General features: G+C 41.7%; 1 protein-coding gene and 1 long non-coding RNA gene across 2 annotated transcripts; one reads left to right on the plus strand and one right to left on the minus strand.

Annotated features, from left to right (window-relative positions):
- Nucleotides 1-7,298: 7,298 nt before the first annotated feature.
- On the minus strand, nucleotides 7,299-24,714 carry RNF141 (ring finger protein 141). Its single transcript, XM_019551834.1, has 6 exons — nucleotides 24,487-24,714; nucleotides 22,339-22,544; nucleotides 19,887-19,995; nucleotides 17,124-17,305; nucleotides 10,927-11,034; nucleotides 7,299-10,083 (listed from the first exon to the last, which is right to left on the minus strand). Exons 2-6 carry the CDS (start codon nucleotides 22,479-22,481, stop codon nucleotides 9,933-9,935), a joined length of 693 nt encoding a protein of 230 aa, XP_019407379.1. The 5' UTR covers nucleotides 22,482-22,544; nucleotides 24,487-24,714; the 3' UTR covers nucleotides 7,299-9,932.
- On the plus strand, nucleotides 11,031-15,777 carry LOC109321282. Its single transcript, XR_002104018.1, has 2 exons — nucleotides 11,031-12,202; nucleotides 13,453-15,777. It is a non-coding gene; the product is annotated as an uncharacterized LOC109321282 (long non-coding RNA).
- Nucleotides 24,715-24,881: the final 167 nt, after the last annotated feature.

Raw genomic sequence — 24,881 nt, forward strand, 5'->3', positions numbered from 1 at the left:
GTAAGGCTGCTCTGATGTGCTGTAGTTACACAGCATGAGAGAAGACTCAGTTGGGTCTGCTGGAACATGATAGCTAACGCACTCCAGACAGCCTCTGTATCTTGTGCATCAGCATCCCCACTCATTAGCTTTAGTTAAAAGCACCCCTGCTGTCATTTTGAAGCATGGGGACACTGATACATGAGAAGCTGCAGGTGCTTTAATTAGAGCAGGTCTTGGAGCTGCTCTAGTTACAGCCCCCTCTCCCCCACAGACCATGTGTAAAAATGCTTCTTGTTTTTATTAATAATGGATCATTAAGAAATGTTTATCTGACGTAAATTACCACTCTGATTGTTTTGGAGCTTTTAACTTTTCATGACATGTCTTCTTTATCTCCAGTGAGAAGGGAATGCCTTGTTTTTCTTGGGTTCTCTCCCCTAAGATTGCTCTTTTCTATCTTGTTCGATCCGAGTCTGACTTTTGTTTAGCTAGTTGAACCTGTTGTATGGCTTAATACCTTTTCAGCTCCTTGTGCCTTGAATCTTTCTCTCTCAACACCAACACTATCTTCCGTAAGAAGTGTTAGCAAAGATTTACTGTGGCTTGTCTCTCATTGGACACCAATATGCTGAATATATCAGTTGTTTGTCATTGCAAGATAAATCACTTATTTTAGATTGAGTTTTGCTGCTGGTGCCTTCCAAGATGCTGCTGTAAACTACTAACAAATTAATAGAAAAATATCTATTCTTCAAAGGCTTCCTCTATTCTTTGTCTCCTATTTTGTTGTCTTTAAGTGAGGGCTTTGCAGGCTCAGGTCTGAAAAGATTCCTTTATATTTAAAAAAAAAACAAAACAGAGATCTGTGTTTAATATGAGTGACATGTATATATGTGTGTGTGTGTACACACACACACACACACACACACACACACATGTGCTTCATTCTGCTTTAGAACCCTTTTAAATGGGCTTGTGATATCAGAAAATCCCATACTCCTGCTATGACTTTGTGAGAGACTTCTGGGTTAGTTTTCTGCCCCCCCCCATTTTTTACTTGGATGTTAACCTAGGGAAGGGGTAACAATTGCTCAGCTAAGCTGGTATCAAGGCACACATGCATCATCTGCAGGTTAATTCTAGTGAGGGAGTAGAAAATAAGTATCAGAATTTCTTGAGTTTCAGTTCAGTATTTTATTTTGTTCCGTTTCCCACGAGTCCTGCATCTTAATTATGATGGTAAGTTTTCCCACCTTTGCTAATTCAGTAGAGTTGATCAGCTCACAAATTTTCTTTAATCAATTGGTAAAATGAAATTATAATCTCAGAACTTGATTGCCATAAATAGCTCTCTCTCACATTTCAGAGAGTTTTATACTGTGCATCAGAGCCCAGATATCTTTTGAACTGATCCTAGTAAAATGTACCCGTTTTCTGAAAACTTAATATTTTGATTATAAAGCACTAATTTACCATATTTGCTCAAATAGAAGATAACTCAGATTATGAAATGACTAATCAATAATTGGATTCTATATATGAAAAATGTACACATTAGTTACAGTTTTCCAGGTACAGAATCTAATTATTGGAGGTTTGCTTTGAATTTGTTCCCTCCCACTGCCACAGCAGAGAAGATAAATCTGAAGGGTCAGGTACTCCCCCTTGCCCTCTGCCTCCCCCCAGCTTCTCCCTTCTGCTGTCCTTTCTCCGCTTTGTCAGACCCTGCTCTCCTTAAGGAGCAAGTTTGAAAATACTGACCTTGAAATAAACACATCTGTAGTAACTTGTGTATAGTACACATTGTAGCACATCAGGGTCCCAGGTGTGGCCATGATACCCCACCCCCCCATGGCTCTGCAACTGTGACCTGCTCCACCCCTAGGGCACCTTCCCTTCTTGCCTACCACACCTTGATGTAATAACAGTAATAAGGAGGCTGCCCACAGGCCTTACAAGTCCCAGGCCCTTTGCTAGGCCTCTCTATGACTGTCACTGCAGGACACCTAAGTCTTAGGGATTAATTCTGTGGCCTCAATCCTCCCGTACACCACACCCCAAACCTTGCAGGTGCTATTGTAATGTTCTCTCCTGTTGGGGCTTCAGCCTCCTTGGCCTCTGCCCCTTTACTCTGGCTAGGCCTTCTAGCCTGGGCCCACCGTATCAGACCTGGCTTTGAGGCACTAGCTCTGGTTTGGCTCTTTTGGGCCCCAGGACCCCGTCTGCCTGGTTGTGCCCTTCTCAGGCACTGGGCCCATGTAGCTCTGTGGCCTCACTCTATGCTCCCTCTGGGCTCAATAGTTCAGCGTTGAGCCTACCGCTGGCAGGGCTCAAGGCAATCACATGCCCCTTGGGCACCAATGATACCTCCCCATACCACCCCTACAGTCCCAACCCAAACCCAAAGTGTAAAACTATAATGCAAACCATAAGCTCCCAAGCTATAACATAAGCATAAAGGGGAAGCAGCCTTCTGCCCCTTTAAGAGAGAAAACTTTCCCTCACCCAAATAGGACAGTCTTCTAGCCCCAAACTATCTCCTAGTGAGCTCTTAACCTCACCAGGGATCCATGTGTAGCACCACAGTCCCTTCAAAAGCCCTGCTGCTGGGAGCTCTTCACCCTATGGCTGCCATGGAGAGACTAGCTTGCTAGCCTCAAGTCTCAGGTTTATATCCCCCCAGGGCCCTGCCTCCTTTCAATCACCAGACTGCCTAGGCTGCCTGCAGGTGCCTGCTAATTGGCCCAATTGCCCTAGAAACCTGCAGCTGCCCTGGCAACCAGCACCCTACCTGCCTTGCAGCACTCCCTCACTAGGCTGCTTTTGCCTTAAAGGAACAGCGAGCCCCAGCCAGCTATATTCATAGACTTCAGTTCATCCAGAATTGATGCATGCTCCCTCATTTTAAAACTGCTGCAAGTTTTAACACAGGCATTACATAAACATGCTTTTGAACAGCACTGGAACACTTGTTTACATGGAGTACAACCCATATGTGGTACTAGCCCAAAGCCAAAGGCTTGTGATTTACTGCAGTTCACTGGGTTGGGCCCCATCAGAATGGACAGTATTTCAATCTATGGTGACCATGGCTCAATAGTGTTCAGTATATGTATGTACTTCAGGTACTCCCTCCACAGGGGATCCATGTACTAATTAGCATCCGCTCATGACTGGAAGTCTGTGTTCATGTCACAAGTCCTGCAATACTCCAAAAATTTATGTGCAGATGGAGCACAGGGGGACCTGACCTGACTTTACTTCATGGAGGGTAGGACCACAGTAATTGTATGCACCAGGCTGAGAGTGGGTGACAGATAGATATTGGGTGAATTATTTGGGGCCCTGTTTTGTGCTGTTTGGATGGTGAAGAAACAACAATCATTGGCAATGGAAAGCAAGGTGCAGTTCAGCTGTGGAAGTGAAGAGGAAGTAAAAATGTATACAGTGTAGTGGCTCACCATGACTTGAGTTGGCTGTGGGGGGGGCTGTGTTTAATGGTCACTATCATATGGCTTATTCAAATGGGCTGCACTAACCTATTCTTGTGGTAGGTTGGGAGTATCTGAAACCCAATGCTGAGGAGTCTGAAAGGTAGGATACTTGATAGTGGTAGTACCACACAGCCCTGAATAAATGAGCTCTGCTCAGTCAATGGAATTCAATATTGATTTGGCTAGAAATGAGACCTGGAAAAAAAATCAGTATTTTTGGCAGCTTAGGAGAGTGTTGGAGCCTGGTCAGGTCTCTCAGAGTGCTGGTCTGGTATTACAATACCTCCAGGCGTGGTACTTGTACCCTCTTTGGGGAACAACTGCCCATTTTAAGGACCCAAAAAAGGTATGCTGCTTTTGGCAGTAGTTTAATCATAGACAATGTATTTAGTGCAATTTCCTTGTGTGTGATTATAAGATGAGGGGCTTTTCTCCTCTATGCTAATTGGGGGAAAAGCCTTATCTTGTATTTGAGTAAATGTACTCTTTCACAACAGAGACGATACTTTCTTGTCTCAGAGGTGTACCTTAGTTAAGAATATTTTCTCTCTTGCACTTTTCTTTAGAGACAACTTTTTCTCCAATTCACTCCTAGTATTTTTTTGTTATAAAATCCACTTTGAAAAACAATGCATCATTTGTTCCTTGTGTTCTGACTGAAAAGCATCTGGGTCAAACTGTTTTTTGCCTGTCATTTAAAAAGGAGAGGAAATAAACATTACATTGAAATAAATGACCAACCACTTTCTCATAATGTAGCAGGATTTACAAAAAGATCTTGGTGATGTAAACATCTCTTAAAAGGAGACTGTGTTCAGGAGTTGGTTATGCGCAAGTGAAGTCCATGAAGGAAAATTACTGACCCCAAGAGATTATATGAACCTTTCCCTTAACACCAAGTCCTTACATTTACAGTATTTTGAGGCACTCAAAATGGAGAAGACTCCTTAGATTTTTTTTATCCCACTAGCACTACCTAGCATAGCTATGATGGGTAAAATACCATACAAAGTCCTGACCTGCATATCCAGGGCCATAGCTCATTGTGTTAAACTTCAGTATTTAGGAAGGAAAGAATGCTTGGTCTGTGAAATATGGCTTAATAGATTCTAGACTTCCTTCTTCATCTGTCTAGAAGGAATGTCACAAATAATCTTTAATCAGTAAGACGTGTTTAAAAAAAATCAGAAGTCACACTTATGAGCTGCCCATGAACCAGCACTTAGGATAAACCCTTGAGACTTTACATGAAAATGGAAGGGAAATGTAAAATTTGAGATGGATACATATTCAAAGGCCAGAATGCGTCAGTTTGCTTCCAGCTGCAGGTGCAATGAACAGGAGTTAAAATCATACAGTTTAACCTATGATTCTCATTGTGTTATGTAGCCGAGGTTTCCTATGGATGGTTTCCCCCAGTCACAAGTAGGGAAAACTACAGCAAAGGCCCATAGCTAGGTGTTTATTCCATTAAGAACAGGCCTTACCCCTAGAGGTGAGTACAACTTTTCTATTCCTATTTTAATGTTACTAAGAGGTGTCACTGGCTGTTTTGTATTACTGGAGCAGGGGAGGAATCTGGATCAGAAGTTACAGAAATTGCCAGTTTCTTGCATACAACATGCCATGGAATATCATACATACCTTGTTTTTGAAAGGCAGAAAGAAAACTACAACTCTGAAAAAGTCTTTTCTTCTTAATGGAGTAATGGCTGCATAGAGTAGGTATAGAGCCTAATCTTCAGTTGAATCACCCTCCCTTTCCTGCTTAGTGAAAGCTGAAGCCCTAGCTGCTTTTGAAGACCCATTTCCATCTGTAATTTTGTGGATCTGTAATTTTTAGAAGATCTAAAGTCTCTAAGGCTGTGAAATAAGAGGAGACAGACCCAGAGCAGCTAGCAGATAGCAAGATTGCCCTAAGAAAGGTTAGTTTGATACGCAGAACATCAACACCATTAAAAAAGGAGACCTTGTTAATACCTGTGGAGTGAAAAACAATAAGCCATTAAGTCAACCAATTCCCATCAGCTGCCTGAACAGTAGTGCAACAGCTACTGCACAGTGGTAGAGCAGGAATCAAAGCAGGGTGCTTCTTCCTGGGCAGAAAATCAGCTTCCTTGCTTAATACACATACCCTGCTTAAATACGCACACCCAATTTTGGGGGTCTGATTTTTTTGGGGGGGTGCATGTTTTATCTATCTGAGAGTGATACAATCACCCACAATAAGCAACAGTATTTACAGAATTTGGTGGCTGGCACTGTTTACTTAGACACTGATTTTGAAATCCAGGACTTAAAAGCATCAGGTGCACTTTCAAGAGACACTCCTTCCTTTTAGTACCTCTGCCAACTTTTGTGTCTTTGCACTCATATGTTTCTCACCTTTAAAAGCGGGTCACATCCATCCCTTTCCTACAAAGGATCCATGCAAGCAGAAAAATCAGAGACAGTGACTGACTACACATGCAAATATTGTCTAGAAACAGGGTAAATAGATTAAAAATGAAGATATTTTGATCTTGCAGGTACTGTTTATAACAGTAATAGATACCCTAAATTGTACTTCTGAGAAAAATTGACGGTGCCTCTGTGAGGTAAGAGGTTCCAAAGTTGCTTTGCTGGGGGGATAGAATAAATGGGGTGGAGTAAACAAATCCTTCCCCAGAACTATATTTAGTTTGCTGTTGACATCTGTAACAGGACTGGCTGCCAACAGTGGCTGCAGTGGCCCTTACAGGACAAACCACTAGTTTTACTCAGTTCCTTGGGTAACCTTCTCACTGTCCCCCCTGCCATCTCTTGATGGAAATTGTATTTTACAGTGGGAAGCTGTTTGCCAGAGTCCCCAAGTGCGCTCAATGAACCCACTTGACCTAGCTTCACCTGTTTGCCAGGCCCCAAGTCCTAATCATGGCGATGGGCCCAAAATCTGCTACCCCACTCCACAGTGCCCTGCTGGCACCTGGATCTCACTAGCTGATAGGGCCCCAGTTGCCCTATCTGTGCCCTCAGGCACTAGCTTGCTTTAAGGGCATTAACCATGGCTTCCAGGTGCCCCCACACGTCTTACTGTCTTAATTCATTGGGCTCTCTGACTCACCTTCTCTCGACTTAGCCCGCTCACTGGGCCCTAGCTTAGTGCCAGGAGATGTTTGCCAATCTTGACCCTAACCTCCACTGCTTAGGCTTTGGACCTCTCAGCCTTAGCTTGCCTCTGCTCCAGGCCTCAGGGTCCCTGACCCCAGGCTAGGTTGTTATTACCCAATACCCCTCCATGCCCTTCCCCACTTTGCCCCACACCCCAGTGACTTCACTCCACCCCCATAGCCATGACCCAGTCCTCCAGTTACTTATAGCAGCCAATACTCAAAACCAGTCCCTTTTGGTTTCCAGCAGATTCCTACCCTTTGTCCCCTAGTGCTTTGCAGTTTATCCAGGTAGCTGCATTGCCTAGGTTCCCCTTGCTAGCAGCCCAGGATGGCAGAAGCTCTATCCTCAGCAGAGAGATCAGGACTAAACTAAGCTCTCTAGCTCAGAAACCAGGATTCTGGAGCCCACCTTGCCTGCTTAGTTTTCCACGGCTGTTTCTACCTTAGCTGGCTACCTGAGTGCAGCCCTCTAATGCTGCCTTCCCCTCATAGAAACAGGAGCCTCTGGCTCCCTCTTATAACATCATGCTGAAATTTAAATGAGTGTCATATGTCATTTGTGGAAATGGCATGCAAATACACTGTATTACATGCATGATAGAATGGAATTCAAGTTAAAACTTGATTCAACTAATATATATGAAAAAGAGGAGATGAACTTTAGAATTCTTTAAAGTTTTCTTCCAAAGTATCTTTATTACACAAGTTATTATACAATCTATAGCATTTCAGTTTCATCTTCATATCAAACCTTTAAGAAATCTTTGCTGCAATACTACAGAACAAAATCGCAATTTTATGCCACCCAAGAACTATTTACATTAATTCACATTCAAGATCAGATTTCTGAAACCTACTACTCAGTTCAAGTCATCTTGATTTGTATTCTTTTCTAGATTCCAGTCAGCTAAATGTAGTATCTCAGACAGTGAAATACTACTGCTATCAAACTATAAATTTTTAGTGGTAACACAAACTACATCCTTTGCAACATACAGTACATACATTTTACAAGGCACACATTACATTAAAGAACTTACATCACAGCAGTGTGCATTAAAGTAGCTTAATTAAAAAGCTGTACAGAATATAAAGCTTATATTTTTCCATTTAAAACAAATGTACAGTTTTTGCTAAGTTTATGGTGTGATTATATGGATCACTACTTTGCAGTTAATACTCAGGCTGCATCATTAAAGTCCTCAGCAGAAACTCACCATGTGCATCAGTTCAGTAGTATTTTTTCTTTTACCATTTGAAAACAAAAAATAGCAGTTTGAAGCTGTAATGATACTAGATACTTATTTGTGCTCCAATAATATAAAAATACTTAACCCCCCCTCCCCCCAAAAAGTTATCTTAAAGTCCTGAATATGGATGAATACTAAGGTGAAAAGGAAAAGGAGTAAAAGGCTTTATGGTTTGAAATGTGTTGCTAAATATTAGTAGTAAAACCTTAAATATTTATGATTTTCAATATAAGAGATGTTATGCTATGCTTAATGCAGCAAGTAGTCCACATTTTTTCTGAAAAATCCAGAAGGTTTCACTGACAGGCATTAAAGTGAAGAAGGTACAGTTATTATTGATATGCATTCATTTCAAGAAATGTTTCAAAATTACACAATAAGCCCTACTGACTGTAGGGGTGATTTGTACAAGATGTCACTGTTGTTTGTTTTGAGCTTGACACTTGTGCCATAAGTCCAATTTAAATGTGTGTCATATTTTGTACAAGTCCTGCAATTAACAAGATGACAAGCCTCTTTTAAGATTTGTTTCCTACTATTTTTACTAGTTACTCTTCTATAACCAATTTTACAAAGTGCTGTGCATGGGTACATGCATCTCTGAAGCGCAGAACCCATTATCAATGCAGAATTTGTTTTTCAGCTTTAAGACATCAGTAAGTTTTATCAGGTACAGCCAGCACAGTTTAATTTTTACGAAGAATTTCACTGAATGGAGCAGCTGTGTATAAATGCATCTGACTCAGACTCAAATCAGACTACATGTTAATTACAAAACGCCACCAATTATATTCATTAACTCATTCTTTACAAAGCCAGTAGTTTTCCAAGGTGTTATTTATGTAAAACAGACTTCAAAATTTATTACTAGTTCACTGACAAATTAGACAACACCGATAATGGTTGATGATTTTGCTACAGAAGTATATTCTTGCTTTCCTAATCATTACTGTTCTTTTCCTGAGTTTTCATAACTGCACATTCCATTAGAAAGAAAAATGAAGCCATTATCAAAGCAGTAGTTTATCTCCACTACAGAAAGGTATATTGCACTTGCAGAAAGTACAGCACCATTTGTTAGCTTATAATCACACTTTACATGGATAATGATATGACTGAAAACTCAAAAAAAGTGGAGAAAACTAAAATATCAACAGTAAACCAAACCCGAGTAACTACTTTCCAGGGGTCTTTTTCAGATGTTTAAGGAAAAAGGAAAAATTGGCTGTTGCCGATTTAAAAAGCTGCTGGAACACTAATTTATCCTTTTGGGACTGCACACGAAGCTGTTTAAAGATCTGCAACTAATGAGGCTGTTATAATGAGTAGTGCATAAAATATCTTGCTAAATTTTACTTTTACTTCAATTCCATTCTTTTACTAGGAAAAAAGGGAAGTGCACAAATAGCTTGCCATAGCTGTTTTTGTACTACACGAAAATAGAATTAAAAGTTTATACTTAAATTTCAGCTAGTTTAAAGTCAATAAATGGAAATGCTAAAAAAAAGCAGCAACAACTGAGCATAGGTGGGCAATGGATAGCCCTCAAATTCCGCAGCAAAGCCTTGTTTTAAGAATAACTGCTTAATCCTAACTAACACACAATCTCTATTCATGTTAGTTAGCCCATTTAAAATTAGCAGAATTATTTATCAAGATAAGGGCTACAGGGTCAGGCCTTTCTGGGAACAGCATATAATCAGTATGTGGTACTTGGTCACCACAAAAATATAGCTGTGCTGTTATGGTTCAACTTGCAAATGATTCTATACCAGTTTTTTAAATCATGTAAAAAAAATTAAATGGGCAGACAACCTTTGCTACTGTCACTGATCAAAATAGTTTAGAGCATTTAATAAGAAACTACATAAAATGTTACGAATGCTCACAGATATATTGGGTCATGTATGCTGTGTTTTAAAAGAACAGCGTAAATCTATAGCAGCCAAGAAGACTCCTATATTAAACAAAGTGCAGAACAGTGTCAAAGTAAGATGGAAGTGGGAAGTCACACAAAGAAAACCTCCAAGTGCTTCTACTATTAGTCACTGGCATCAGGGTCTGTGAGGCTGCCCTGCTTCATCTACCATATTAAGTATGTAGCTAGCAACATCATCTTCTGTAGGTGCATCTGACACAACCCAAGAATCGTTTGCCCCAGTCACCTGAAGACGGCAGATAGGACAGTTCCTGTGACGATCACTCCTGTTTAGGAAGACAGAGAGAAGCCCATGCATAATTCTGAGATGCAAGAGTTTGCTGTCTAACTTGATGCTGTGCTAAGTTAAATAACCTGAATTTTATGCATAATATTTTGTCTCAATTAAAAACTTAAATATTTTTCTCTAGAAAAGTTATAGGCCATACATTTTATCAAAGTTAAGGAAAAAATTACATTATAAGACATGTCCAAGAGAAGTCTTTACATGCAGCTTAAAAATAAGATCCCTTTTATAGTATGTTTATCAAGATAAATGGTCATTCTAATTTGCCTTGGGCTTGTAACATTCAGAGGACTAAGTACTTTTTAATCAGAATGTTGTGATACTTCTGACGTTAAAAGCAGATCAAGAGGTGGACTCAGCATTTCTTCTTTATCATAAATATTTTTACAATATTTTAGATAAGGACAATATTTTAAGTAAGACCAGGGTAAACAGGACATATCCATTATTTTTGTGAAGTCCACTGGAATATTTCTATCCAATTCAGAGTTAAATCACTGTTTTCCTAGTAAAAGAATAAAATAAGCTAATTCTAAACTTATATCTAATTGCGTGTTTTTTTTCCTGTCGTTTCCACCATTAAGTGATTTCTCTAATTGGTATTTTTCCAGATCAATTTCATAGGAGTTCTGAAGTGATTCTTCATTATTCTGCTGCAATCCTAGTCTTTCCTTAAGCTTCTTATCCATCGCATGTATATTGCTAAGACATCTTTAAACACTAAAGCACATTAACAGTGAAGAGTCCTTCATTACCAAAGCCAACAAGTTAGATGTTTGATTCAGAATTTAAACTAACTAGTTCTTTTGTGAAAGCATTTTACCATTTATCAATACATTTCTGACAGAAGCTGTGAGCACATGGTAGGATAAGGTCAGCACGTCCATCCATACAGATGCAACATTCTTCTTCATCAGTCAGCTGTTTAACCCTGTATTACAGAAAACAGTTTTATCAGAATAGAGTTGGAAATTTATGCTTTGACTATTATTTAAATAATTCATTTTGTGCACATGTAGGCAAGAGATATTTATTGACATTTTATTCTCATATCCATTAAGTTCATAGCCTCTGTTCATATCACTATCTACAGTAAGTATCTTTAGTGTAAAGTGGTAAAATCAGTCTCAGCTACTGTAGCTCCTCTCAGTCAGCAGTTATGGCCTAAGGTCAATGTGTGCAGCAACAGCAGAAACAGCACAAAGGAACTAGGACTTCAGTAAAATTATGCGATAAAAATAAACTGACGCACAATTCTGTGCACTGATTTTTGTAATATCAGCAAAATATGTAAAAGTTCTTATTCTGAACAGTTATATATTGTATCTTTGGACCAAGAAATTAATTGACTTTTTTTTTTTAGAAGGACTGTCTGTGAGTTGTGACTGTCTAGCAAAAATGAAGGACCATGGAACTCAACAACTTCTTTGTTAGCTGTCCTGGTATGAATTCTGAATTAGAATAGCTCCCCACTAATGTAAAGGTTAATAGTTTAAGTGTTTTTGTTCTGGTCTTTACTTCTTTGGAGCCAGGCACATGTGGGGTTTCCCCTCCTCATTTCTGATGTCTTATTTTACGATGTTGATGAGAGACTAAAGAAAGCATGCTAGAACATGAGAGTTTCACAGAGAAGTATTCTTTACAAGAGTAGCTGGTGATTAGAATACACTGCTCGGTTGATTACAGGACTGCATTGCTAATAAGGAATAGTATCCAATTACTTTCCTGTGATCCCATTTCAGAGTATGAAAGATATGCTAGGTGCATACAAGTTAGTACATCTGTGTACAGTGCAATTTTCAAGAAACAGATTTAGAGCATCATAAGACCAAATGCTTAAAAAAATATATATGCAAGCCCTTCTTAGGTAGTGAGGAAGCAGAATAAAGATTACATACAGAAAGCAGTCTGAAAATGTACAAGTAAAGATAAAAATAGAATTAAATATTTGGGTGACAAACTAAGGAAATACTTATGTTTCTCTATTATTTTATATAAATTTGTGGATGCTGTGAATAGGAAAGTAGATGTTGTAGAGAAGCACAATACTGGTCGACTGGTACAGGTTCAAGGTTAGAGGAAAAAAAAGAAGTGAATAGGTAACTGTCATGGAGTGGGGCGCAGGGGCGGCCGTGATCCCGCTAGCGCCCCCTGCCGTGTCAACTTAGGAGATCCAGCACCCTCTTATCCTCGCCCGCCATGTCTTTGATGGTAATTGGTTCAATTAGGGAGGCTGCCTTTATTTCGCAGCTGTACCGGACGTTCTCTTGTCATATATTTGCCCCTCCTGGGCTTCTATTCCTCTCTCGCCCTCTCCCGGGCCTACTCGCCCCACCTGGGCTTCTGTACGGCTCTGTCGAGCTCTTATCGATCTGGCCCCTATCTGGACGTCAGCCCCTCTCTGGGCTTATGCCGCGTGCCTGTCCCTCTCCGGGACGTATACTGCGTGCCCGCCCTTCCCCGGGGCTTCGTGCCAGTCGGGGACTAATTGCTCACTCCGGAGCCTCTTGTTCTGATCGGCCCTCTCTGGGGCCTGTGCGGCACCGCTTGCGCTTCCCTCGCCTTCTCTGGGGCTCCCGCCCTCTCTGGGGCCTATGTTGCGCTTCCTGCACTTCTCGCCCTTACTCAGGCTCCTCAAAGTTGGGCTCAGGCGGCCCTATCCCCGCCTGGCCCCCAGACCTGCCTTCTCGGGCCTAACTCGCGTGCCTGCCGCACTTGGGGCTCAGGTGACCCGCAGCTGGGCCTGGCTCTTTGACCCTTTCCTGGGTCGTTTGCCCCACTGGGCAAAATACCGCCCTCATGGGCTGGGGTCCGAAACCCCGCACACGCGCCTCTCCGGCGCTCACTCACCATGCCGACTCCGGCACTAACCACTGTGCCCTTACAGGGCACCAGGAACCCCTGGATTATTGGGGAGCTCCTGTGAGGCCTCCTCACACCCCTACAGCCTAACCCGGTCCTCCGGTCTAAGGATAACTAAACCAGCAGCCAGCCGGCTGTAACGTAACAATGAGCCTCCTGGCTAAAGCATAGAACCTAGGCCCACCTGGCTCTCTTGTAAAGGCCTTCCAGTCAGGGTTCTCTCTCTACCCCATATCATGCCGTAGCTGCTTGGGTGGTCAGGCTGCAACAATCTGCTCTGTCTGCTCCGCTCTGCCGCAGAGCTCCTGCTCCTGCGGCTTCCAAAAGGGAACTGCCCCCCTTAGGCTCCGGCCTGGGCCGTTTATAAAGGGCTGGCCCTGCCTTCTTCTAGCCAGCTGACCAACATTAATTGCCCTGGCAACCCTTACCTGTGCTGCCCTGTTGATTGGCAACTGTCCTTATTACTATTGCTAGTGCTCTGCTACAGTAACATTTACTACTTTTGTGCAGTAAGCCATCTGAAGGGAAGCAATTTAGGTAAGTGTGGAGACTTCACACAAAAAAACCCAGTCAATTTCCTTTGCATAAGAACACTTGAAAGTGCTTCTTTGCTTGTTTTCCAGTATCATTAAAGGACATGAAAAAAAATTAGAAGATGCACTGGACTATGCCAGCTCAGTGGGCTCAGGCTCATTAGAAATAGCATTCTAACATTTCTACTTCAGTTGACAGTTATATTCCTACAGGAAACCCCTTTACAGAATCACAAGGTTGGAAGCAACCTCAAATGTCATATGGTCCACCCCACCATATGAATCCAGGCATGGTATGTCTAAACTATCCTTGTCAAAGGCTTATCCAGCCTCCTCTTGAAAATCTATGGTGGAAGAGAATCTACAATTTCCCTGGGCGGTCTATTCCATTACTTTATTGTTATAACAGCAGGGGAGTTTCCTGAGATCTAAGCAAAGTCTGCTTTGCTGCAATTGTAAGCCATTGCTTCATGGCCTGCAAAAGAACACTCATTTTCCTCCTCATTTATGGCAGCATTTCAAGTAGTTTGTGAAGACTGTTTTCATGTCCCCCATCACCACTTGAATCTTCTTTTCACCTAGCTCTCGTATCCTCTCCTCCCATGGCTTTCCTTCCAAACCCTTTATCATTTTTGTTGCTTGCTTCTGAATTCTGTCCAACATCTCCACATACTTCCTAAAAGGTGAAGCCCAGAATTGTACACCTCCAAATTAAATAAAGCAAGGCACTTAAATGGAAGGGATGTTGGCCTTTCCCATCCTCTCAAGGCTAAAATTGGAAGATAAGACAAATTATAAAATGCCATACCTTTATTGCTTAGTGTAATAATTAAGCAGTATAGTAACATTCCAAAAAGCATCTTATACTATAAATGCATTTACATATGTCTCTTTGTCTTAATAGTGTGAATAGAAAGTAGGGAAAAGCCACCTCTCTCAAATATGCCCAATATATTTTTGAACTGTGTTATTAGCATTTCAGTCAGTCATTCCAGCCGGAAGTTAAGGACTGATGGTTCCCATGGAAGATACAGATGAAATTAAAATCACAGCATGCTTTGCAGGAAACTGTATCCAGCCCAGTTTAACTTGCCCTTCCTTGTGAAAGAGGGGCTGTGGAGAGTTTCTTTGCAAAAGGGTTTTAAAAGGTCTCACACACAAGTTCTAATCCCTCCATTTTCAAATTTTAATCTTTTTCTGCTCTAGTATATCATAGTAAAAACTTCAGTAGCAGGATTTTAAAAGTAAGTGACTTGGGAGAAAGAACAGATTTTTCAAGGAACTTGTGGTTCCTGTTTTTGACAGGCTCTTCAAAAATCTGGCTAACCATCTTCATTTGTCAGCATTACTAGAAGGCCAATTACAAATGCTCAATAAAATCTATGAAAATGATGTATTATACACAAAACGCTTTAATTGCCGCACACTATTCATAAAAAGACAGTAGGACAAATATATACTATGCTACAATTACTATTACCAGTTTCAAAAATATTCCGTCAATGTGAGCTTTTTTCTTCTATTTAAGATTCTGAAATAGTCAATAATCTTAAAATGGAAGAAGCTAAGTATGACCATTGTAAACGAGCTGGAATTAGAAATTTTTTTTTTCACATTTTTTAAAATACAGCCAAATATTATTACCTGCAGTTCCACCTATGCAACTCCTGACATAAGTGGCATGGGGCAATCTGCAATCTTCTATTGCTAAACATTACTCTTTTAAAACATACTGCCATATATAATGAAGCCTTCTAGGCATGGTTTTACATTACAAAATAAATGAATAATTAATTTTCACCACTAATATTTTGTATATTCATGTTAGAAGCCACTGGAGACTCTCTCCTACCAAACACATTATCCAAGAGACTGAAGAGAACACTAGACTAACAAGATAATATTCCAGAAGCTTTGCATTTGGTAGCCAGAAAGAATCAATGGGCAGAAGATATCAGGTTACAACAAAATTCCCACAGAATGTGAAGAAGTATCTCCAATGTAAAGTGTGCAAACTGCACTAAGGGAGCCATATAACTTTGAGAGTTCAAATAAAGAGACACAAAGCCAAAATATCATTCTACTAATAAATCAACAGAACTGGGTTTACCAGGTCCCTGGTGTGCCTACATAGGTGCAAACCCTAGTATCAGTAGGCAAAAGGATGCTATGTACTGGTGAAATTCAAATAAAGTTCAGCTTCACTAGTACAAGCAGAACTGCTTCCCATCCATGTTAGGTTTTTATCAGTGTAGAGGTACCACTAAGACATTCCCAAAGCAGACAAAGCTTTAATATCTCATCTCACTGTTAAAGAGAAGCCTTAAAATACTGGAGATTTTGGGAATAATCAGAGCAGAGTTTACATATACAGTAAAAGCTGTGTTATCCAGCATCCATGGGGAGTAGGGAAGGCCGGTTAATCAAATATGCCAGTTATCTGAGAGGCATCTTTACCTGTTTGGGCCTCTGCCCCTTCCACCGCATCCGGTGTGCCAGGGATTTCACTCCCTGGCATCAGTGTGCTGGGGGACAGGGAGGGGGCCCCTGCATGGGCTGCTTGGACCATGGCCCAGGGCAAAAGTCAACAAAGTGGTACTCGGCAAAACCAAAGTGCCATGGTGGGATTTCTGGTTTCACTTTTGCTGCATCGATCTGCATGCCCGTTAATGGAGCATTCTGGATGGTAAAGTGCCAGATAACACAGTTTTTATTGTAGCTCCAAGTTCTAAACTGAGTCACATCTGCAAAAACACCCTTTGTAAGGCAGTTTATTGATACCACACCATAATATGAACAAACATCTTTGTCAGAGAGTCAGCTTGCCAACTTAGCTGGTTTTCTGACTTATGATGGCCACCATGGCTGGACTGCACCATATACAGCACCCACCCCAGCAGCTCTAGGACCATGCTGTGTGCAGTGCCTGCTCCAGCCAGTCTGAGACCACACTGCAGGTGGCACCTGCATGTGCCAAGTGCAATGTGGGTTCCAAACCAGCTGGAGCGTGTACTCTGTGTAGTGCAGATCCTAGGGTGGGCATTGCATGTAGCTGAACACTACTATATTCAACTAAAATTTGCCATTTTATCCATCCTGAGCTAGCAGGTTCTGCCGGTTTTGACCACAGTTTTTTGCTTCTCCCATGATTAAAAACAGGATTCACCATGGACGAGCAAGTTTGTATTATTCCCCCACTCTTACAGGGTAAAATTAAAGTTACAGCTGGTGGATCTCTAGTGACAACAGCTGGAACTGTCACACGCCAAAGTGTAAGAGAAGAGGAAAAGAAAGTTTAAGCGGAAAAATAACATTAAATCTGTTTAAATAAACACTACCGAAACAAGCGTTGTAGCTACAAGTGATTTCATTTCCTCCCATTTTCCTCATTCAGAAGATAAACAAATAAGGTGCACATTAGAAGAGATCACTAACAAGACTGTTCCAAAGCTAGTGCAATGACACCGACAGTAACATAACTAGGCTGACTGCAGGGTTACAAGTACTAACAAACCATCTGCTCTATACTCCACTTGAAGTTTGTCTGCCAAAGACAGAAAGTTCATTCTAAGTAAGATTAAACACAAACATATATATCCTCCAAAATTAGGTAATATAGTGATACCTTCCCATCCATAAACTGGCCTGACAAGATGACACAGATGTCAAATTCTCAGCAGTTCCTCCAGAGGCACTGCTCTGCGCAAGAACTCCTGCTGCTTGACTGGTGATGTCTTTATAAAGCTGAATGAACTGATACAGGTTCATGATTCTTGAAGCTTCTAGGATGCCACTTGTTTTGTTTATCTAAGATACAAAAATATTTACAGAAAAAGTTTATACAATTAAAACAACAGTTACCTACTGTGAATTCTCAACTCTTCATTGTAAACATTACTCTATGGGAGGAAGTTTGCTACTTTCCTTAGTGCCCATGATAATGCCAGAGACCTAAGTCAACATCTAGTTAAGTTGTAATATCCCTAAACAGAGTTCCAGGTAAAGATCATAATCACTTACAATGGAAAATACAAGCTTAACTGTAATAAGACATACAAGACCATTATCATGGTATTTGACACCATTAAGCTATAAGTAGGATGTATATCCAGAAACTTGATTATGCTGTTCCAGGTTCCAAGCCTCACCATTTTAAGAGCATAAAATAGACTGCAATATTGGCTGCCTTCGTGAAAGTCATAGATTTTCTTTGAAGTAGAAATATTACATAAAGAGTAAGAAAAAAATAGCTATATTAAGAATCATTGGCTCCAAGTATAATAGGTTAGTGATCCATGCTTGGTTTGTACTCTAAAATATTTAAGAGCTTTAGAAAAATTCTGGCTGATGGGCATGGACAAGTTAAGAAAGGAATAGAACCATGCGTTTAATAATTATGCATGTAGCAAGTTCCTGATCATAAACCATACAACTTTAACCAGTAATACTGAGATTGTGCACAATAGCTAGAGACTTAAATCATGGCAGAAGTTCATGATGCAGTGGCACTTTTAATCTTACCCTTTTTGCCATGTGCTGTCCTCTCCCCTTCCCCCCGCCCTGCTTCTGCCGAGTGGCAGAGGTAAAAACTGCAGTATTAATGGCCTCTTACCCCCCAAATGGGGAGGAGATGTAGCAAAAAGAGTGAGATTAAAGGTACCGCTGCACCACAGACTTCTGTCATGATTTAAGTAGGTCCCTAACAATAGCTTCTGGATGAACTATGGCACTTGTTCTGATTTGAGAGATTTTTTTCTGTTAAGGTATCTCCTGTTTGAATTTGTCTAGTTTCATCAGCTAGTAATTTGTTTGCTAGATTAAAGAACCCTCTGATGTCAAGAGTCTCACAGACAAACTGTGATCAAATATCAAATTTTCTTTCATAAATTAAATAGACGGATCTTTAAATTATGGAAAAAAATTTACAGAGACCTACATCATTATTCTACCTCTTTTCTAAATCCTGTTCTCTTTGGATCTTACTCTCCATTTCCCAAAAATTCCTTTTGAAATTGTCACAGAAATTGGATCCTGCTGCAGAAGTCTCATTAATGCTACGTAGAGAAACAACACTATTTTCCCTATGTTTGTACTTTTGGATCACCTTAGTGCTCTCAACTCCACCACCACATTTGAAGTTCAAGTTCAGCTGATTATACAGTGACCTTCATACACTTTTGAGTAACTACTCTCCCCCCATTCCCTCCATCTTGAAGTTTAATTTTTATTCTTTGCTCCTAGACCTAAAACCTTGCATTTTACCACATAAAAAGTACACTTGCTTGTGCGCACCTTACCAAGTGATCAAGATTGCGCTGTGTAACTGATCAGTCACTACTACCACTATCAATCACTTTACCAACTCTGCCATCATCATGTAGCTTTAAGAGTAGTTATTTTTCTCTTATTGCTGGTATTGGGGCCAAGAACAGATCTCTGCAGAAACTCACTAGAACCATCCCCATTCAGTCATGGTTCCTCATTAACAGTGAGAACAGTTAGCCTATTTGATTTGCTACACTGATTTTATATGCTGTGCTTTATTTTTAGTTGTTCACTGTCACATTCTGGTTTTCTCAGCTGACTGCTATTGTAACACAAACCAACATGCTGAAGTTACACTCTATGTGCTCTTCTGTGAAGAACCGTCATTTAAACAAGCATGTTCATTATACGTTACAGGATAAAGTGGTCCTATAGCAAGTATATCAGGCTAACGTCCTGCACATTTGTTAGTTCGTGTATCAGTTGTACCCCCAAACAATGCCAACCAAGTATTTATTGTGCCCTCATAATTTAGCATAATTAACTTATTGTGCCCTCATAATTTAGCATAATTAACAATAAGGCCCCCATTACTGAGGTTGATCTAAATGGGTGAACTGATGTAACCACTTGGGGTTACATCAATCAATCAATCATTAAGAGTGATTTTCCTGCATGCTGCAGTTTACAGTTAGGCCTAAATTAGTAATGCTAAAAGGCCAAAACTTTAAAGTGAGGCTTCTTTTAGTTTTGTATTAAATATGGATAAATTATCTTATCACTTAGATACTGAATGTCAAATCAAATCCTGCACAGACCCTTTACTGGACTGCCACCTCTGTCCAACTAGTCAGTTTCAAACTTGGGTTCTTACCTGTTCTCAAGGCTGCCATGAATTGGCTAATGAACACTGCAAGGGAAGGCATTATTCCTTTAGGGCTGGCCATTAAAATATTTCTGTTGATGCCTCAGTTTTTAGAAAAGACCAAAATTTAGGCCTAATTTAACAATATACTTTAAACCCTTTATGTTAAAATGAAAACTGAATGGTGACTGACCAAAAACATGCTTAGTTTAGTTAGCTTCATGTTAAATGCTAAGCTAAAAGGGTTGATAATCTTACTTTAGTACAGACTATCCGAACTGCCACCTTCCACAAAGCAGAGGAATCAGAACCTGGCTGCACTTCAAATAATAGATGTTTGTCTTGTCCAGAAGCCAACTTTGCCGTTCTGAAACAGAGGAGCATTGATCTGACTTTATGCAATAGATATACACTGCAGCAGAGCCACTCTTCCCATTGCAATTCATTTACCTATTTAATTTTAACCATTTTCATAAAGGACAATTTCACCTTAATGGAAAGATTAAATGAGTTTTAGATTAGTGACTTTACATGACTTCAGCTTAAATATACAGGTGATTTCTATTCCAGTCATTCGTTCATTTTGCAGGAATCGCAAGCAAGTCTTTCATAATCACACCTACTCTCTGCCCCTTGATCAACCCCAGTACAAATATTTAGGAAAGTTTGTACTTTATTTTTGAATATATTCCATTGTTTATTACAGGGCTAAATGTTTTAGTTCGACCCAATAAATTATTTCCTCACCATTTATGAAACACAGCTTGAAAGGATCAAGATACTACTGGGTAAGATTTTTAAAATAACTGCTTTATTTAATTCGGAGGTGTACAATTCTGGGCTTCACCTTTTAGAAAGTATGTGGAGATGCTGGACAGAATTCAGAAGCAAGCAACAAAAATTGACTATTGAAGGTAAAGTGCAAAAATTCCTTTAGGAATTGCACAGCTTCTAAAGGGACAGTCCATTTTGTGGATCTATACTACTACCATTTCCTTTTTTTATAGAAATAATTTTATAGTCTAATTTGTATGTATCTGTATTTGTCCTGTGTAGTGGTATGTTTTTATAGGTGACTACTACACGTGGACTTAGGATACTGAAAGCTGCTGCTTTTAAGATATACATTGAATTTCAGACTTCCCTTCCATTTTGCTTTAGACCTCAAATGTACTTTCAGTTATTTGGCACTGGAATGTGGCTGAAGTTCAAGTTTGTAACTGTAGAAGAAACTCAAGAAAAGTAGTTGGCTGATCTGGTTTTAAAAGGTGGGGGTGGGATTGACTGTTTATACCACAGAGACAAGATTCAAACAATCTTTTCCTTTGACTCTGCGTACTGTTATGATATTTATGGCTGTTTTGGAAGGAAAAAAGATAGACTTATAAATCAGGACAATATATTGCATAAATAAAAACGAAACAGCAATAGAATGCCTTCTAATTTTAAACTATACTTGCAAAAAGATAGGGATTTTTACTTTTAGTGGCTCCTGTTACTTCGAGAAAGAGCAGCAGGTTGCCCTACTTTATCTGCAGGCAGCTGAACAAAAGCCAGCTGTAACAAGCTTACTGTGTGGGGCAGATTCCTAGGCAGCCTGAGAGTAAAGGCTGCTTCAGCTTGACCCAGCTGCTTGCAGGGAGGGGCAGGCTGACCATTAGGCACAAGGGGAAACCCCTGTGCTTGGTTAGGGAGTCATCTATGGCCAGAAGGGGCAGTGCTCCAGGGCACTGAGCCCAGCACCTGAAGGGAATGGATCTCTTGGAAGAGAGGGGTTGCAGGAGATAGCTTTGGTGGGCACCAAAGTCATCCAGGAAAGCTAACAGGTGAGAGCTTGAAGGGAAGTATGGCTTGTAGGATGACACTGACCCTGAGTGAGAGTGACTTTTAGTTTAGAAGCAGGTTCTTATGTTTATGTTGCAGTTAAATTAGATACTAGAAGACAAGGTTGTGGTTACAGTATGGAGGCCACAGGGACACCAGAGACACCCTGCATACAGCCCTGTAGGGATGCAGGAGGCTGAGTGATATACAAGCTTCCCCCGGGGGCTGAAGCGCCAGAAAAGGTTGAAACCAGGTACAGGGGCCCAGAAACCAAGGTTCATGGAATTGGATCTAGGGTGAGGGGTCCACAGGCAGAGATAACGGGATGAAGCCCCAACACAGGTTTGAGACCTGAGGGGGCCAAGTGTTGTGGCAGGGCTATGGGCCCCTCCAAAATGATCAAATACCACCTGCAAGGCATGGGCATGGCTATGGAGAGGTTGGAGGCCACACAAGAGGGTCTGAGGCTCACTTTGGGACTTGGACAGTGGCCCAAAGTATTAGTAGTACTATGGCAGGCAAGGTTAAGTGGCAGAATACTCCAAGGAGCTGTGATAGGTATGCAAACATTATTCACAAAAATCAACTCAGAGTTTTCACATAGGGAACCTACAGTGTTAAAAACATTCTGACCTGCTGTGGTCCGAGTTCTCTGCAACAGAAGAATTGCTCTAGTATTTTTCTGTAATCAAAAAACAAGTGAAAAGCAAGAGCTGAAATTTTCTAAGGAGAGCCTTAAGCATAAGAAGGTCGAGAACCACTGCACTACACAGGCTTGGAAAATAGAAGAACACAGCTGAAGGCCAGATGGTAGAGTACGGATTGGCCAGCCCAAGACATTATACTGTTTGTACAATTTTTAAAAGGATAGGAGACAAAGTCTTACACATCATTAAGTTCAGCTACTCTTCCCAGAAACTCTTCATACGTCAGGAAACCACTTTCACGAACCAGAGCTGCATGTTTTGCTACTTTTTCTGGTATCTTGTTAATAACAGTTTGTGTCTGATTTGAGAAGTGCTGACCCATGATGAAATTCCTCAGCTCAGTGTCCAGGAAGAAAGGGGATTGTATTCATTTGTGCATTTTCTCCTGAATACATTAAAGAAAAAGGAGAGACAATATAAGATAGCAAGTCTCCACTTTGATTTCTCCCAGCTTTCCTTAAGTAGAGCAGACTACCTAATTTCTTGGTAGTTTAGAAAAGCACTTATTAATTATTATAGGGTTGTCTTCAGGTAATAGTTAAAATCTGCAACAGCATAATACAGAAACAAAGCACAGCACTTATGGGAGGGTCAGTTTCAAACTAACAACTTTTAAAGTGTATTTTCTTGCTGGTAAGTTAACATATATTTACTATTCTATATAAGCATCCCACTGTGTCAACAAATTGGTAAGCAGCCTTAAACCAAGCCAAGTATTGAGAACCACTCAGACTGAAACAAAGGAGGTCACGAGGACAGACTATCACAGGTTCTCTCTACATTCCCCCATCACCCTTAGTAGTGCAAGGTCCTGATTTCCAGCTTCTGATCCTAATAAAAACAAACCTTCCTCTGTTTTGGTGTGGGGTTTTATTCTGGGTTTTATTCTATTTGATTTCAAGTTATGTAGAAGTCCTCATTTCCCCCTCACCTCCTCCAAAACAAAAAAAAAAATAGTAAAAAGGGAGACCAATCAGATCTACAGGGTTTGGAGCTATATTCCTACAGTCAGTCAGTAGTGCAAATTTATGTGGCTTTAAGGAAGCTCTACAGACAAAGAAGTCCATGGTAACAGATCCAATTGCAAGATGGACACTAAGTCGCATGCAGTTTGGGAGTAGGCACTTTATATAAGCTACAACACAGGATAAGGCCTTGACCCTGCAAGTATCTGAACATACATCAACATCTTTGAGCACAACAGCTTGATGTAGACATAGATATCTTCAGTTTTATATGAATTCTGACAGACAAAATGCAGACCAAAAAGCAAACTTGCAACCCAATGCTTTAACAAACACCCAAGCCTCATGTTGCATACATCAAGAATGCCTTTTTAAATTTAGACTCGCCAGAACTGGGGCAATTTCTATTCTCACATACACAGGAGCTTCCAATGAAATGCCTTGCCTCTTTCCAGCTGAGGCACCCAAGCCTGGACTTCCCACTCTGGCTGGCAAATGTTGTTCAAATAATTGCTGTCATCATTGTTATTACTTTTTAATTTTATAAATATATGGGTATTGATGGCTGTGATAACAATGACGATAGTAATATAAACAACAATACTGATATAAGCATTATTAGTTATTTACACAGTGACACCAATGGCAACAGGAATCATCCCACAGCCTTTCCCTACCATACCCTGCATCCCTTTCATTTCCCCGTCCCAGCATTTCCTTGCTGACTCGTGCCTACAGCTCGACACTCTTGAGCTTCCTGCGGCAGCCAAACCCCGGTGTCATTGGGGTTTCTGGCAGAAACACCGCCCAACGCTCATGGGTGCAACGTTGGCAAGGAACCACCCCCACCCCGGGGGCTGTTGAGGCACCTCCAGAAGCAGGAGTGCTGGAGCCACCTCGAAAACTAACTGAAGGAAGCTCTTTTTCATGCCCCACGTCCGGGACACGGCGCTGCAGCAGCCGACAGTGAAGCCAGACTCCATAAAAGGGCAGGGGCCCGTCCCTGGGGGAAGAGGGTGCGGGAGTCAGGGGCACGGCCACTGAGGGAAAGTCCTGCTGGGAGCCAGGTCCCTCTCTCTGCCCTGGGGTGCAGGAGACGGGGCAGGATGGAACCCATGGGCTAGTGCTGGGATGCGGCAGGAGGTGAGGACCCCTAGGAGGGGCCTCGAAGGCAGGTCGCACGGGTCTCCCACCACCCCCGCCCTTGCACAGTGGGCCCGTCCGCTTGCAAGCGACGCCCGGTACAACCCCGCGCGCAGCTACGTCACCCCCTGCAGCGAGCCGCGCCGAGCACCCGGCCCCTCCCCCGGAGCCGTGCCCCTTCGCCCCTCGGCGTTGCCTCGCCGGCCGCAGCCGCCTCACCCCCGCGCCGCCGCATCCTGCTCCCGGCGAGTCGCGGCGCTGGCGGGCAGGAGACGTCCTTTGACCCCCGCTGCACCCAAGTAGCGCGAAACCGCCCGCCGAGCACTCCGCCACAAATGGCACTCGGCGGCTCCCGTCGCGCTCCGCTGACGTGTGTGCTTTCGCGGGCCGGCCGTTGCTAGGAGACCGGGGGTGCCGCCGCCCTGCCCCCCTTTCCATTAAGGTCGTGCCCCCCTCCCCTAGGTACAGCCGGCACGTGGCAAGCCGTTGAGGTGGGGGAGGGGGCGGGGCTATGGGGAACCCCGCCTACGTCAGGCTGACTGGGGCTTCCCTGTACCACCTGCCTGCCTTGCCCCTCCCCCACTGCTCACACAGGGAACAGCCCACGCGGCCCA

This window comes from Crocodylus porosus, unplaced genomic scaffold, assembly GCF_001723895.1.
Source record: "Crocodylus porosus isolate Cpor-Errol unplaced genomic scaffold, CroPor_comp1, whole genome shotgun sequence".
Lineage (NCBI taxonomy): Eukaryota > Metazoa > Chordata > Crocodylia > Crocodylidae > Crocodylus > Crocodylus porosus.